Source organism: Hypomesus transpacificus, chromosome 10 (assembly GCF_021917145.1).
Source record: "Hypomesus transpacificus isolate Combined female chromosome 10, fHypTra1, whole genome shotgun sequence".
Lineage (NCBI taxonomy): Eukaryota > Metazoa > Chordata > Actinopteri > Osmeriformes > Osmeridae > Hypomesus > Hypomesus transpacificus.
The window spans coordinates 12126234-12143606 of record NC_061069.1 but is presented as its reverse complement, the minus strand read 5'-3'; the positions used below and the strand labels follow the sequence as shown (position 1 = coordinate 12143606).

Here is a 17373-nt window from a genome sequence, read left to right as displayed (position 1 = left end):
GCTTTCCGTGTCAATCTGTCACCTCCGATGAAATCTTCATCTGACAGTTTCTCACTAAATGCAAATTTCCAGCTAAAATGATTGAAATTAAATGAAACCTGGTGAGGGGGTTGGAATACACACAGAGCTATGATATTTTTTATTTCAGGGTGACTGTGGAACTATATTTATGCACACACACATTAACAGTATTTCACATTGCCAGAGGTTGTTTCACTTGGATGAACATTTCTTGAATGTTTGCCATCTTGTTTTTCTTCCAACAGTCTGAATTGGCTGAGGAGATTACCTTTGAGACCTTGAAGAAAGCCATTGGTGAGTTGGTGAAACTAGCTTAAACTTAAAATGTACTTTTAATTTACTTCAAAATGTATAGTTAAAGATGCACTGTATCACTTACGAAATTACATTGCTTACAAAGAATAATGTAATTGACATTGTTTTGAAACTGTAAAATAACTGCCAAAAATAGTTTAAGATGCCTTAAAGTGAATTGAACAAATAAAGCAATTGTCTTTCATTTTGGCATTCATCATCAAGTTTTCCTTTAGTTTTCTTTAAAAAGGGGTCACAACTAAACTTATGTTAAATCTTTAGTGGATATAACGACTACAAAGTGGTGATTTGTGGATCCTGTCATTCTAGACACCACAGGGTTAGAGGAGCAGGAGAAGGAGAAGAGACGCCAGGTGATGGAGAAGTTCCAGAAGGCTCCGTTTGAGGAGATCGCCGCTCACTGCGAGTCCAAGGTAAACACTGGAGATGTTTGGTTCCATAGACCAGTAGTTCCAAACCCTGGTCGTCAGGGAAACACCTGTCCTGCATGTTTTAGATGTTGCCCTGCTCCAACACACCTGATTCAAATGAATGGTTGTTACCAGGCTTCTGCTGAGCTAGATAACGACCCATTCATTTGAATCAGGTGTGTTGGAGCAGGGAAACATCTAAAACCGCAGAACAGGGGGTCCCTGAGAACCAGGGTTGAAGACCTCTGATCTGAAAAATGCATTACAGGTATTCCCTGAGGACCAAGCTTGGGAAACACTACCTGAGACTATAAAATCTACACATGGATGTATCTAAAAGACATGTTCATGTGAATCACCATTTTCTGTCAAGGTTCCACGAAAAGTGTGCTTGAACAGATAACACAGGGGCAGAATGTACTGGATTATTAAAGATTGTAAATCAACTGAGTTGGGGCTTCACTAGAGCTTGAAAATGTCAGCCTCCAAGATGTTGTCCTCCAACAGGCTTTTTCATCGAAAATCAACAAGTCACCACACAAGTTCCCCAAGTAGATACTCTTGTATGAATAACAATGTTTTCTTATAGATGTTGTCTTACGTTTTTAATTACCTTTCGCAATTGAAGTGCCTTTGCAATTCTCTGTCCACAGGCCAACATGTTGCACGACAGGCTGGCTCAAATCTTCGAGCTCACAATTAGGTAATTTCATCTTCCTAAATGTTTTATTGCACCATCATCTATAATGCATATTATTCAATAAAGCTGTGCTTATTTCGTTTTTTCTTTCTCATAAACACATCTGGTTTCCTCATCAACCCCTTCTTTTTCTGGTTGCTCTCTCCTGATCCTCCATATTTCACTTGCTGTTTATGTGAGTCAGATTAGGGCGGTTAGGGAATATTAATCAGGAGGTTGCCGGTTAGATTCCTGGCTGTGCTAAAAGGACGTTGTTGTCCTCGGGCAAGGCACTTCACCCTACTTGCCTCGGGGGGGAATGTCCCTGTACTTACTGTAAGCCGCTCTGGATAAGAGCATCTGCTTTAATGAAGAAATGTAAGTGTTTAACTCTCCTTCCTGTCTCTACTTCCCCAGGCCTCCCCCCAGTCCATCAGGGGTGGTGTCCATCTCTGCCGGCCACACCCAGAACCAGTCTGTCCCCGTCTACGAGATGAAATTCCCAGACTTGTGTGTCTACTAGAGCAAAACGACGCCTCACATTTCAACCTCTCAACCACCTTATATTCTATATTTATCTCTTTGAGAGAAAAAAAAAACAGACTAGTAGGAGTATTGTCTACTACCAGAGTTGTTACAAACTGTGTAACTGAACCACTAATGTGACCGTGTTTTCATAACTCCCTAACAGGCTGGACCACCTCACATAGCGATCAATTAGCTGCTTTGCATTGGCTAATTAGCAGAAATCTATTTTAGCCACTGGAAAAAAAATCACGATTATTATATTATTGATGTTAGCAGAGCAGGTTAGCCTTTCCAATGAGACGGATGTGTAGGGAGGCTGTCTAAGACACTTCTAGAGCACTTACTGCAACCCAGGATGTTCTAAAAACCCTGGTCAAATCCAGACCAAAGGACAGAAAACCACATGATCCGTGAACTTAAAAGAAACTAAACCAGAGGCCAGAGGTACTAATGTTAGCTCCACGAATCAGCAAGAAACCCTTCATATGGCACTTGAGGAAAAAGCCAGTTGGAGATGAAAGAAAATGGTCATGATCTGATTACATGGTATTTGTAACATTCCTCAAAATATATTTCTGTGTTATTCAGTTTGATAACTGTCACTGTGGACAACGGGGGGGATAAGTAGTATGGAACTGCAATCATGTAGTCTTCTGCAGTAGTTTGGGAAAATAATTATCATTTCAAGTACTTGATGGTTTACTGGTTTCAGCTTCGAGTTCAACTCCAGTTCATATGTTGTGCAGTTTGTGTGTTTTTCCACCAGATTACCTTCTCTGCCTGTCTTTCTTAGAGCACTTTTGTGGTTTGGCACAAAGCTAATAGCTTTTAGTCCTACTTCTCCTGTCAGAAGTTTGTTCCACACGGCACTGTAGAATAGCTCCCTTAGAATTCAGTCTTTTTGAAAGCTGCTTAAAAATGTTTTTATTTTTTTTTATTTTTTAGCATGACTCCTCATACTAGAACAATGACTAGAACAGTGACCTGTCAAGCATTGTGCATGATAGCAGTGTAAAAAGTTAATGGCGCAGAGCTTTCAGTCTGTACATTTTGACACTGCACTGTTACCACTGCTTTCACGCCATGTCAGTCCAGTTTGAACTCATAACACCTTACAGCAGGACAAAGTAGAATCAAATGGAGTCTTGTATTCATCCCACTCCAATATTCCACACTGAAAACCAGCATGAACTTATTAAGCACAACGCAATCGTATGTAGACAGCAACATATTTGCATCGTTTATTCTACAGTATATTCTTGTAAGAGATTTTAACGAGAGATGCTGGGGAGGGGGGGGGGGGGGGTTAAAATATGAACAGATTATACTTCACAGGCACACACATCTTACATTTGTAACTCCAGTATTTTGCTGTATCTGCATTTTGATGTCATCAGATTTGTACTTATCATAATAAGTAATATGCTTATTGCTGTTGGCCAGAGTGTAATTTGTATACAATGTGAGCAGTTGAGTCTAATTGTTGCTTTAGGCTTCAAAGCTCTAGCTTCCTGTGAAATATTTTGTGATTTTGTTTGTTGGAATGTAATTTGGAGTATTTGGGGGGAAAAAACATGCGCAATATTGAGGCTTTGTAGACCACACTAACAACTCACAGCAACAGCGAATATGCATTTTTACTAGCACTGTCTGCCATCTAGAGTACCAAAACACTTCCATCGCCAAAGAAATCCACCGCCACATTTTATAACACAACCTGAAAGGCTCATCTTCCGGAGGATAGCTTCTGTCGGATTGCAAGCAGCATTGACACACCACTGAGCAATTTAATAACACAGATATGAATCTATGTTTACGGCGTTGAATGTGGGTTTGGTGTTAGCTGGCTCTTCCGGGCCCTGCCTTCAGTTTTCTGGCTGGTTTATGCAGCCTCGTGCCGTGTGTTAAGACTCTGCCGTTTAATGTTGTCGAAGATGGTTACAAACTTGCTCTCTCCCTTATGAACAAAGCAAATCGGTTCGACCAAGCACAGAGGGCTGAGGCATGGTTTAGTATGTATTGTGTGCGTGTTTACCCAGTAATGCCTTTAGGGGTAGTTTATTCTGGAAAACATCGCAACACAAGGCCAGTAAGCGTGTATGTGTTATTTTGTAGATGGTTACAGTTAAAGGGTTTGGAATCGAGTGAAGGTTCTGGAATGTTGTCCAATGGCTCTTTGTTATTATTATGGGATGGCGATTTTTGTGTATTTTCAAGGTGGTATTGTGATGTTTGAGGTTGATCAGAAGGGCAGGTTTGTTACCCTGGTGATGATGGCGACTGGTATGAGTTCAGTCTGACTGTGTCTGTGAGCAGCAGTAAAGGAAAGCTGTAGAGTCTGACTTAACCGAAATCTGGATAGTGTGTCATCTCGTAAGAAAGGACTGGTGTCATTAATGACAGGGACTTCAATACTGGACTGGGCTTGGATAGGCCATCTTACACCAGACCACAATTGATCAAAACAATGAAAAATCCATCCAACTCCATTTTAATGTTAAGGTGATTTTGTTAACTTGATTCATATTATTTGATCTAATATAGAAAACCACTCAGTACACTTAATCTAAATTCATATTAAATGTGTGTTCTATGTGCAATATCTACATTGTTTTGGTCAGATCATAGAATTTAAAATGTGTTTGATTATGGGATGTCTTACCTTAGGGAAAAGTGGTGTGTATAGATGCATTGTATAGATTGACTGTTCATATAGCAACAGTATCTATGTGGAGGGTGAACTATGAGAAATGGCACTTAGGTTGTTATAGGCCATATAGTATCATGTACTCTAAGAAAGAGTCATCAAAGCCTATCATATTATACATATATATATTTTTATAGCCTAGATATGCATTCTATTGTTGGCATGTTGCCTGATAGAGATTAAGATCTTGGTTGCTGTGTGTATTCTGTGTACCAGTTGCGAGTCCCGTGTTTCTGGAGGTAGTTAGGGTTTAAACAGGGTTGTTTTTTGTCTCATCAAAGGTTATTCTCTGTATAGACTGGAGTTATAAATGCTCCAGTACTGTACCACCTACTTTTATGTCCTTGAGGAAGATGGGACTACGTGTTCTGACAGACATAATAAGCCTGTTAGCAGCACAGTCTGTAACTGTCAAGCATCTAGGTGTTTCTTTATAATTGGGATAGGACAACACAATGAAAGGTGTGGGATAAAATGCTCTTGAAGTCAGTTACCTCCAGAAATAGGTTCTCCAAGGCAACGCAGTCAGGTAAAATGTTGTATTCCTTACAATCGACACTGTGGTATTCTGTTTATATGGTTGTTAAGAGTAAAAAGAAAAATGACCACATGGGTCAAACTTATCTCGTTATCTCTTAGCGAAATCAGGTCACAAGACCTGTTTTATTAATAGTTCAAATAAAAACATACGAGAAGATAATTTGCGTAAACATCTAGACACAGATATTCTTGTGAGAGGATAGTAACAGTGACCATTTATCAGTTAACAAATTATAAAAAAATAATGTTTAATGAGAGGGTGCACACCCAGTTTGCAATAGCAATGGGAGACTTAATAATGTATTTATGTTGGCATTTGTTTGCACATTTTATGTTATGTACCTGGTACTTGGGGAGATTTAGTTTTAGCATTGTTTGATTAATTTGATGTTGTCCTTATCAATATGTCATTATGGGTAATCATCCATGTAATCAGTACAGGTTCCGGTTCAATTTCTCTGGTACAGTTTTTCCAATAGGGAACCACAGCGATATGGAGTTAGGCCATCAGTCTCATGCTAATATTTTGTGATGCAAAAGTGATTTGTGCCTGATCTGAAGTCATCGTTCAACAATCGCAATGAAGACATGAAGTCATTCTAGTTCATGACCTTTTGCAATGTAATTGAAAACCACTGAAGCTTGGCTTGATTCAAACTGCTCACTGTTGGTTTTAACCACTATGACAGATCTTTTATTCAGTCATCACATATCACACATGCATAGAGATCATTGTATGAGAAATATACAAAAATACAATAAATTGTTTCTATCAAACCTTGTGAATATATTGTGAAATGTTTTCAAGGTTTTTAAGATTTTTCGTTATTTTAAGCAAGATTGGAAGTTATCGATAAAACAATTAAATCTAAATAAATTCACATCTAAAATGCGAGGACTACTCATTACAAATTTGGGCATCTTTATTAAATGTATCCTAAAAATGTATCTTTTTTTGTTTACAAAAGCACTTGTCTCATTGGTCTTAGGCAGCGTCCCCTAAGTCCTACACTGAAGAAAGGGAAATGTTTTAATGACCCAAATCCATAACCTTTCAGATTCCCCTCCTTACACTCATCAGCACATATAACAGGAGGAAAAGTACACAACAGGACTTCCTTCCCTGAGACATTTTAGGCAAATTAATTTGGTGTGTATCCTCCGTTAATTTCCTTCCTCCTCTTCTTTCCCCTCCTCTTCCTCCTCGCCTCCCTCCTCCTCTTCCTCCTCTCCACCTTCCTCTCCCTCCTCCTCTTCCTCCTCCTGTTCCTCCTCCTTCACCCCCATCCCTGCCGGCCTCCCGTGAACATGAACCATGCCTGGCCTACTAGGTCTGGGGTTGTGAGGTTGGACCATGCTTTGTGTTGGTTGTCTTTGACCCCCAGCAGACTCAGGTTGAGGTCGGTCTCTCCCCATCTCCAAGGCCTCTTCACTGGAGTTGGTTGGTTTCAGGGGGCGTGGGCCGTGTGGGGGCTGGTGGGGGATGCTGGACACCATATGGTCTTTAGGCTCGTTGCTGCCTTCAAAGCTTTGTCCACTGGAGGTCAAACAGCAGATTTTATTGGGTAAAAATCAGGAAAGTAAAAAAAGGATTAACAAAATGTTCACCTCAGGGTATCTTAATGACGAGTCATCACACCAACAGTATGTATATTCAGTCAGTAACCTTGATTAAAAGCAAATAAGCTATAACAGCGACTAACCATGGTCCTCTCACCTGTGGACTGAAGTCTGTGTATGTGTTTCACTCCCCTGCCCCGAGTCCTGCCCTCCGCCACCCTTGTGCGACCCTCCTCCCGCCTGCTCCTCACTCTCCTCACTAGACTTGGCTGGAGGGGGCTGCGTTTTGGGGGGTTTGCTGGCCCGTCGGCACGGGGGCCGGGGACCCTGGCACTGAGGAGACGGGAGGCTGTGGTTGAACTGGGCCGCCGCCATGCACTCCGCACTGGTCCTGTCACACACACACTGCAGCTTGTCGCACACACTAACCCCCTGGCCTAGGAGTCATAAATGATGCATTAATGTCACTGGGGGAAGGCTTAAAAGAAAGGTTAAGTTAAAGGGTGTTTCTATGGCAGACCCATCTTAGGGAGGCAATGGGGGGTGGATTCATATTTGTAAAATATCTTTAGACGCAGACAAGGCGCTTCATTCATGAACTGTCTTTTTTCTTTCTAAAATGACGGAAAGGAAGGTATTCTACATGCCACCATTCAGGCCTAATCAAACGTAACGTTTATGGACCTATGGGTTTGCATGTGTAGAGCTGCTTGCTAGGTTTCAAATTAACTCACAGCGGGGTTTCCGATTCTCACAGGAGATGCCTGCGTTCAGCTTCCTGTCTCTCTTACAGCCCATGGACCTGATCTGGAGCAGACAGCAGCGGTGGAAGAAACAGCACCTGACAGAGAGAGAGAGAGAGAGAGAGAATAAGGAAGAAAAAGATGGAATAGATCAATTATTATAAATAATTGAGGGAGATTTGAACCTGTGATCCATCTGATATGCAGCTGCATCTCTCCACTACTCAGCCATGCCCTGCTCTACCAGCGTGTGCCCCGAGGAATATATTTCAGAATCAGAATGGGATTTATTCGCCATGAAAGTTTGCACAGACAAGGAAAGAGGAGTCAGGTGGCTGAACGGTTAGGAAATCGGGTTACTAATGAGAAGGTTGCCGGTTAAATTCCCTGCCGTAAAGAATGACTGTGTCCTTGGGCAAGGCACTTCACCCTACTTGCCTCGGGGGAATGTCCCTGTACTTACTGTAAGTCGCTCTGGATAAGAGCGTCTGCTAAATGACTCAAATGTAAATGTAAAACATTTCCCGTATATAGTGGAGAATGAACACATTCCGTTCAGGCTGACCTGTCCAGCTGGTCCATCGGTTGACCTTTGCCCTCCTGGCCGCAGTAGCAGCCGTACATCTCGTACTCGTGTGGGCAGCGGCCCGTGAGGCAGCGCAGCATCTCCCCCAGAGCAGGCATCTGTAGCCTGGCACGGCCATCGCTGGCATACTGAGTGAAGGAGCCACTGCATTCTAAACACACACAGACACACACACACACAGACAAACACACACAGACACACACGCAAACACAGACAAACACACACAGACACACACACAAACACACAGAGCCAGTAACTACCGATAAGCATGTGTTCATTAAATATAAATGAAATCTGTATATATGGGAGTATTTATTGGAGTTGTTTGAATGCGTAATGAATGTGAAACTGAAATGTCTAAAGATAGATTCAATCCTCCATCAATAACTTTCAGTAAGAAAAATAAAAGAATGAAAGGGTGATAGTTTTAGAGAACGGGTCAAGTTTTCCAGATCTCGACTGCAAGTGATCGGAATCATCCCTGTCAGCTACCTTTGCTGTCTGCGTGGAGCTGAGCTTCCGATAGTCCAATGGATTCGAGGAGAGACCAGGCGAAGAAAGGCACAGCACGTCTCTGGACCTTCCCCTGGCCTGGGAAACAGTGAGCGTTGGTCAGGGCTCACACCATACTGACACCTTCAGTATTGAGTGTTAGGTAGACATGTTGTGACACCCCCTCCCCTCCCCCCTTTCCAATAAAACTGTCGGAGTAAAAGCACAATTGTGATGCTACGACACGGTGAGTCATCCTTGGCTTTTCAACTAATTTGTCGTTTGTGTATCAAGAGAGCAAGTAAGACAGCTGTGATTACGTGAAGGCAACAGAAACGTCTGAATTCAGGTGTGAATCCCAACATTACAGCCTTTACATCCATGAGGTTAACAAGTGTGTTTCTTTTTTTTCATCCCCATTGAAAGAACTGACTGAATCTGGATGTGAAACCAAACATTCCAGCTTTCCTACCGTCTGGGTGATTCTCCTGAGAGCTATCGAGCTGATCTTCCTCATCGCAGGGTTCTTTGTCTTTTTCCTCCTCGTCTTCCTCCTCCTCCTCCTCTGAGGCGTCTCCAGGGGTTGTGTGTGACGGTGTTGTGAAGGACACATGGATTGCAGGCCTGGGTTGTGTTGTGATGGTAGTCTGGTGAGATGATGGTGGTGATGATGATGATGCAGATGTTGGGTTTGTTTCTGAGGTTGTCGTTCTTTCCCCTGAAAAATGGTAGTCCTTAAATATTAAATTGATAGTTCATAGTGAAGATAATACATTTGTGAATATTATTTGAAAATTCCAAATATCCATGAAAACTGCTATAAAAGAATACAAAGTAGTTTTTTATGAAATACCGGCGTTTCCTAAATCTATGGCATCCTGTATCTTACAGTGTCTTATCACAGTACAAAACCTACCAAGCACCCGGTATGAATTTGCATGTGTGAACTAAATCAAATTCAGTGTTAATCAATTGTATTGTACTGTGAATCACAGCTTTACTAACCACTGCTTGTGGAACCCAAAGGAGTGATTGTTTGTGTTCTGGAATGTTCTTTGAAGGAATCCTCCACAACTGTGGGCGGTAGCTCTGAGGAGGCGGTGACTCTGATAGGCTTGGAGCTGGGATTTTCAGGAAGCCTCGCCGAGGTTGGTGAGCTTGTCGTTGCCGCGGTAACAATTCCCCGCCCTGGCACGCACGAACAGACGCAGATGACAGCGATTGTACAGGTTGCAAACGTGTTTGAAATCAAATTAGTTTTGAAACTAGGTGTCTGGGTTTTTGTTACACAGTTGCACTTACACTGTCGTCATTACACTGTTGTTACACTCTTATTATGTTGTTGTTATTACACTGTTGTTACACTGTTGTTATTCTGTTGTTACACTTATTATGTTGTTGTTGTTTCCAGTGTGACAAAAACATGTAGTGGTAATGGCTAATTTTTTCTTAATACTTCACTTTAACTTAAGTGAAAAAGTGTATTTTCAAAGATAAATATCTGTACTTCTACGTGAGTGAAGGATGTGTGAACTTGTCGTGCATTGTCGCACAGCATAATGTACAGCAAGTAGTGTAATACATGAAGACTGACCTTTAGTTTTATCAGCAGAAGCTGGAGGTGGAGTATCCATAACGAATCCTCTGTCCCCAGTCTGCAGTCCAGACGGGAGCAGGGTAGTTCTGGTGGAGTTTGGTGAAACTGTAGGTCTTCTTGGCAAAACTCCCTTCACATTTTTTTCTTAACGCAGAACAAAAGAATGTCCTTCAACTAATGGACTTAGGTTTTGACTCATCATTACAGTAAAAACAGCAACATTGTGGGAATGCACAGCCATAAAGACTGCCCACCCTCGGTGGATCCCCAGAATACAACAACAACATCTACATTTGTTTTTGATGTAACTGAATGTAAGAGTAGATTGCTCTACCTGCTGGTTGACCAGGTGGCTTGTCCTTCATCTCGGCCGACTCATCAGTGGTTGAGGGTTGTGGTATGGTGGTTGTCCCTGTGGTTGAGGGTTGTGGTATGGTGGTTGTCCCTGTGGTTGAGGGTTGTGGTATGGTGGTTGTCCCTGTGGTTGAGGGTTGTAGTATGGTGGTTGTCCCTGTGGTTGAGGGTTGTGGTATGGTGGTTGTCCCTGTGGTTGACGTGGACGGTTCGTTCACTGTGGTGCTAGATCTCGTGGTCGTGGTTGGAATGGTTAGGATTTCCTTGACTGTGGAATATCGATAAATCAACGATGAAATTATTGCACGTTTCCTAAACAGCCTGAGTGTCGTTTTGAAGCTGATGTTACAAGAGAAGTTTTGGCTTACCGTGTTGGTTTCCATCCTCTTCGTCCTGTTCTTCCTCCTCCTCCTCTTCCTCCTCCTCCTCTTCCTCTCCCTCCTCTTCTCCTTCAGGTGAACTGTCAGGGGCATGTGTAGGTGGCTGTATTGTCGTGGTGGTGGTAGTCATTTCTTTGGTTGTATGTTCGGGTTTAGCAGAAGTTGGTGAATTTGTCGACATGATGGTTTTCCCGGCTGAAAAATAATTCATGTTTGGAGAGAAATTTTATTCTAGTGCCATTTCAGTTAATAGAGTGGAACTGTATTGTACTCTGCTAATCGCAGGTTTTGCACAACGTCCACAACCCGTACCTTCAAAAACAGAGTCCACTTGAGGCAGGAACAACGGCCTTTCCTGCTCCTCATCCTCCTTCTCTTCCATTGAGTCCTCAGCCGTGGTCACAGGGAGCTCTCTGGGAGATGTAGTTCTTGATGGTGTTGTATGCTGAGGTGCCGGACTGGTCTCAGTTGAGGATTCCGTTGGTATTGTTACACTGGTCGTGTTTACTGCCACCGTTTCAGGTGTGGGGACCAGTGAATGGTGGGTTGACAAATTATCTAATGTGGTAGCACTCTGTCCTTCTGGAATATACAAAGCGCCTTAAAACAAATACAATAATTATTTTGTATTAGACACTGCTAAAATAATACCTGATATGATTAGAATGATTCTAAACCAAAAACAAAATATTTCTGGTGGTGTGTTGAGTATTTGGGTGTTAAAACAAGATGTTCACCTGAGTTGTTTCCTGCTAAATGAGTGTTCTCTGTCACATGTTCTTCCTTCTCCTTGTTTTCCAGTCCTGCCCCCGTCACATTCACATCTGCACAGATAACACAGATCTGAAGACAACTGAGACATGTCATCCCCTCCAGACCTCCAGCTGTGACAGGGCTAAGAAAAGACACATGAAGGGTCTTTTTAAACCTTGGAAGACTTCGACTTATTTCCCTATGTATATAGAGTATGTTATACTATAGATGTTGTCCTGAGTTATTGGTGTTTACTTTTTGACGTTTACTACTTTACTTTTTTCCTGGAAATACTTTTTAACCTCTTGTGAAACCTGTTAAATGTGCCTAAAAATGCCTGAACAGCATACCCAAAGTAAATTGACAGCTGTTCTTGAACCATTTGGAGTACATGATGGACTCTTTTGAAAGCTGACACTCTGAAGTCATTTTCCTTGTTGTCAGGACCCCTGTCAGTCCTACTGGTGTTGAGAAATGGAAGCTTGAACACAAGGAAAGTGAAAGTTTATATTTCCGCCTAGATTTTGTTTTGAAAACAGAGGCCTGAAGAGGCCTAGAGAGGTGGTAGGTATTAGCTGGAAGGCAGAATTGGTCATATATAACAGCTAAATCCCTCAATAGTGTTACTGAAACACAAAAACTGAAGCATGAACACATTGGAGTGCTTTATCTGATTCCCAGGATTGGCGCACAAAGAACACTGATTCTGTCAACCATATTGCGCAATCGACTTTTATTTTGAAGGCTCCACAACACCTAGCACATGGGGTATTGCCAGAGTTAATGGGGGGGGGAGAGATGAAGCAACAAGATCGTGGCTATGTGTGGATATAATTCACTGTTTGGACAATTACTCACATGGTTAGATACTTTGGACCTTTGGGAATTACGCAGATGAGGTTTTGATGGGTTGTGTGCATAACTGGAACATTCCGAAGTAATGGTAAGTAAGTTAAAACTTTTTTCTCTGGCAATGTTGAAGGAAATGTTACCGGACAAAGTCGTTGACTGTACTTACTGTTGCGAGTTGAGCTTGAATTGGTTTATTTCAATGGAAGCACAAGAATCGTAGCTTTCCAATGATGTATCATTTGTGTAGCCGTTTAAAAAATATATTAGTTACGATTGAGTGCGTGCGTTGTAACCGAGGGAGGGAGGGGCAGCGTTTCTGGCTCGTGGGCGCTCCAGGAACGTGAACAGATTTTAATAACCCATACCAAAGATAATGTATTTATTTAACAAATCCTATCCAAAGCAACTTACATTTGCCATATAGTGGCATGTAATATGATATTGTATACAGCTGTTAAATATAGTGGCAACACATGCTGCTTAACAACCACTTTGAGATAAAACCCTTGAGAGTTTAAAGGCGTTTTGTCTACCTTGAAGGCTGAAGCCCGCAGAGAGGTAAGAAGTACCTTCTTCTTCTGCTCTCTCCTCTGCTTCCTCCCATGCCAGACCTTCTCTGTTGTTCTCTGGTTCATCTACAGCACAATACAGCAATAAAGTAGTCATTTAGCACACCATTTCATCCAAAGGGCAGTGAGAGGGGGATTTGAACCTGCAACCTCTAGATCTGCAGTCAAATACTCTACCATATCCAACCCCATATAACAATTTTTTTAAATCTACTTTTACGTACAGTATAACACGCTCCTGAATCATATAATTCATTTCATTATGCCACTTCTCGCGATTACAGCATGAATCACTTTTATAACATTTGATTGGCTGCCATGACTTTACAGTCGCAGAAATAAACCATGTACTGTAACTCTGTTTCGCCCTTGGGGGACCATTGTCTTGAGTCAGCAATTCTGAGGCAATTAAGAGTTTACCTTCAAAGGGTGGTTGGGTGGCCAGGTCAGTCGGTGAGGTCACTGGGTCACCAGCATTTGTGTCACCAGCATTCGTGTCATTACCCATGGAGGTGTCCTTTAGCTGGTACACGTCTGATTGTTTAAGGAGGAATGAGAAGTTCAGCACATATTCATTACAACAACAGTGTAAAAACCACTGATTACTTTCTGACATTGCTGTAGTCAGAGCAAATCATAAGAATCCCATAAACCGGTGACTAAACAACCAATAGTTACAAACTCACAAATATCTGACAGTTCTCCAGAACATTGTTGTTGCCTGGTTCATATCCTGAGTTTGAACCAATTACAGTTAGTATGAATTGGGGTCAAAGACCAGGTTGTTACCTCCTTCTAGGTGTGAAGAGTTTGAAGACAGGAAGTTCCCATCTGAAGTACCAGAATTAGTCATGGACACATTTTCTGGAAGGAAAATGTAATGGAAGGCTAGTAATCTGAAGGTGGCCAGTTTGATTCCTGGCTGAGACAAATGACGTTGTGTCCTTGGGCAAGGCACTTCGCCCTACTTGCCTCGGGGGAATGTCCCTGTACTTACGTAAGTCGCTCTGGATAAGAGTGTCTGCTAAATGACTAAATGTAAATGTAAAACATTAGAAGAAAGAAGGACAAAGAAAGCTAAAACATTTTTAATCAAGATTTCTAGCCCAAACTTTACTTTCGATATGTCTTTCTTAAATGATTCAATCTGGCAACGATATTGCTAGCTATTTCAGCCACGTATACAGAACACCTGCAACTGAGCAGAAGTAGCTATGGTAGTTTATTTTAAAAGCTGGCGATTAGTCACAGATACAAACACTGTAAAAAACCCAGCAGTAGCTTATATTGTTGTGTGTGGGCTGAGACCACAGTGCAACACAAACCCCCCAAAAGATCAGTTTTAATTGACCGTATCAACCAAGGTGTGAGTCATCTGTATGCTTCTGGCCAATCAGGGCCCCAGAGATACCACCTGGGTGACCTGCACTGAAATTGACAGGACTATTGACGCACAGGACTTTTCTCTGCTTTCTTCTTTCCTAGTTCTGAGGTGTCTGTGTTCATTAAGGTCTCACCTGTTTCATTGAAGACATCCCTTGTGTCCGTGGAATTCGTGAGCAACACTGTTTAAACACACAGAAACAGAAGAGTTATGACTCACCTGTGACTCACCTGGGGGGGGGGGCATTGAAGTACAGTTCAACATGAGCTATAACTTCTACTTTACCTATTTGTTTTGGAGCAGAGCAGAAAGATTCTGCCAGTCCTCTCATGGAGATGGCATAGGAGCTTTGAGCCATGCAGTCAACAGCAGCCTGGTCACATTCACAGAACATCTGCTGACACGAGCCAAACGAATCTGAACAACAGGAAGAATATTCATGCAAACTTTGGCATTGCGAGAGCTGAAATATTTTGTGAATATATTTTATATTCTCTCTTTGTTTTTACCACAAGCGATATTTTCCTCGGCACAGGTGAAGTTTTCGGAGAGGGTTAGAAGTTCCTGTCGGCATGATTTAGCCGTCACTGCCTGATAACATGCTCTGTGTGTATGACAACAGCTGGAGGGGGAGAGAGGTTACAAATAAACTGGTAATGAAGCACATTTTACAAAGTTACAGAACTGTAAATATTTGAAGACATTGAATGCTTGCATGGCATTGTACTAGAAAGTTCAAGCGCTGTTCTAGAATGTTCACCACCGGCACTGTTCTAGAATGTTCAACACGGGCAGTGTACTGGTGTGTGTGATTGCTACCCATCCATGGCGTCTACAGGGTGTCCCACTGCCAGGTGTCTGCAGGAGCAGCCGTAATCCTCCATGTGGCGCGGGCACAGACGGGCGGCGCACCTGAGCTTCAGAGCAAACCTCAGGAGCCCAGGGAAATTATCAAACACCGCATGAAGCCATGTGAAGCGCATCCCAAGACAATCTTTTGAGAGAGATAGACAGGAAGAGATAGAGAGAGATGGAACTGTACGTGTAAAAGGAATGACTCAAACTGGGAGAACCCCCCCCAGAAACATACTGTAGACATAGGAGGAAGAATTTAATGGGGGGTTCCTTTTTTTTCCCCTTCTGGCAAATCAATTTGGTTTGTAGCAGGTGGTGGGTAGAGAGATTTAATCTTAGATAGGCCAAGCTCTGGTCTGTCGTCTCAGTGTGAGAGTGAGGCGTGCGGAGCGGAAAATGATTAAGTTCACAGCTCTCTGTAGGAAACCTACCTTCCCCCAGCCAGGGTTACCTCTGGTATCAAAACAACAGGGCTGTTCGACCCCAAATGTCAACCCGCCCAGTCAAAGTCAGTTAAGTCTCCATTGTCACTTCCTCGGGTCAGTAAATAATTTCGCTTTCTGAAGTTGACAACTCCTTGCCAGGTCAAGTAATGTGGAACAGGTGTCACCCAAGTCTATGTTTTCAGTGCATCATTAACATCTTCGCTACAGCAGCTGTCATGGTGGTAAAATCTATAGCGGATTTACACTGTACAAACGTCCAGTTCACTTACGTTGCCAGGTTAGATCATAGGAATTTGCTACTCATCTAAACTGACATGTCTTACACATGTTGGCCTTACCTATGAGCAGGTCGTCTGTGTTGAGTTCACTGTTGGCTGGGCAGAATATGGAGTTTCCAGACATGGCTGCACACAAGAGGATAGACATGTGACTGTCTTATAGTAGACTGAGGTCCTGTAAGGGTCCTATTATTATGCAAATGACTGCGAGATAGAAATCAATTTGTGTATGTTTAACAATCCACTCAACTACATTGTGTCTGTAAATCAATAGGACACTCACTGGTTGGTAGCGAAGATAACATAAAAATCCACGTCAGAAACATGATTTCTACCTAGAACGTTTGAAGAAAACACGACAATAGTACATATTTAACACAGAAATCAGAAGAAACTTTCAGCCACAGAAATCCTTTGAAGGATGCAACCTTGGAAACACCACTCACTCCTCAAAGCATACAATTAAGTGACATTTTCAAAACAAATTCAATGCATCAGGACTACTATTCTTTCCTTGAATAACAAACCATTCAAAGGTTATTTTCTCTTCACTTTTAATATTGAACTCCCTCATTAGGTGCTGATTAGAGAGCTTTTAAATCAGGTCGGCAACCTTCTCTCTGCCTTTGTATCTTTTTAACAACTTCAAACAGATCTGCCCACCTGTCACTCAACTAGGCTTGGCACCAGCCAGCAGACTGAAAGCGTCGCTAACATTATTCATGCCCCTGGAAAGAAAAAGACGACGGCATTTTCGAAGCTACAGCAGTGAGTGGGAGATCAGTGCCTTTGATATGAGCCAAATCACTGCCATCTCCGGCGCCACATTGCTTATGTCAGCCATGAAGTTTCCTTTCAAAACAGCTCAGTGCGAAAAGCAGCGTATTTTTAGGCTGTTTCGAGGAGTGAGTGCACTCTTCAAATTGCCTGGTGTCAATTCGCTCTGAAGTTGCTGCATCTTTGTGTCTGTGTACAAAGACAGGTCTGGCTCTGGTTGTTGAGATAAAAAGAGGTCACATAAAAGCAGCACTTGAAATGGCCTCTCGCACAGCTTTTTTTCTTCTTCCCCTAAAAGCTTAAGTTACAATATGATGTATTGTCAAGAGTTTTCATCTTGAAATGGCCCTCGCTTTTATATTTTGGCGACTCCAATAGGCAATGGTATCATTGCAGAACAGCTAAACACCATTACAAAACATTAGTTAACATCACAACTAGTCCCAAAATAAGTCTTACCTTAAATCTACTGTTGCCTAAGTCCATATTGTAGTGCTGTCCACTCTAATGAGCCTGATCAACCGGGGCTGTCTTTGAGAACAGGCCT

The 17373-nt window shown here is 42.3% G+C and overlaps 1 protein-coding gene across 2 annotated transcripts in view; it reads left to right on the top strand.

Moving 5' to 3' along the window:
* The window catches only part of efr3a (EFR3 homolog A (S. cerevisiae)), a 74207-nt gene extending 68230 nt beyond the window's left edge, over window positions 1-5977 (top strand). For both annotated transcript variants that reach the window (XM_047026759.1, XM_047026758.1), the window contains 4 exons: window positions 267-315; window positions 646-749; window positions 1400-1449; window positions 1843-5977. In XM_047026759.1, the coding sequence (XP_046882715.1) occupies window positions 267-315; window positions 646-749; window positions 1400-1449; window positions 1843-1948 (309 nt within the window). In that variant the 3' untranslated portion in view covers window positions 1949-5977. The remainder of the gene's footprint in view (window positions 1-266; window positions 316-645; window positions 750-1399; window positions 1450-1842) is intronic.
* Window positions 5978-17373: the final 11396 nt, after the last annotated feature.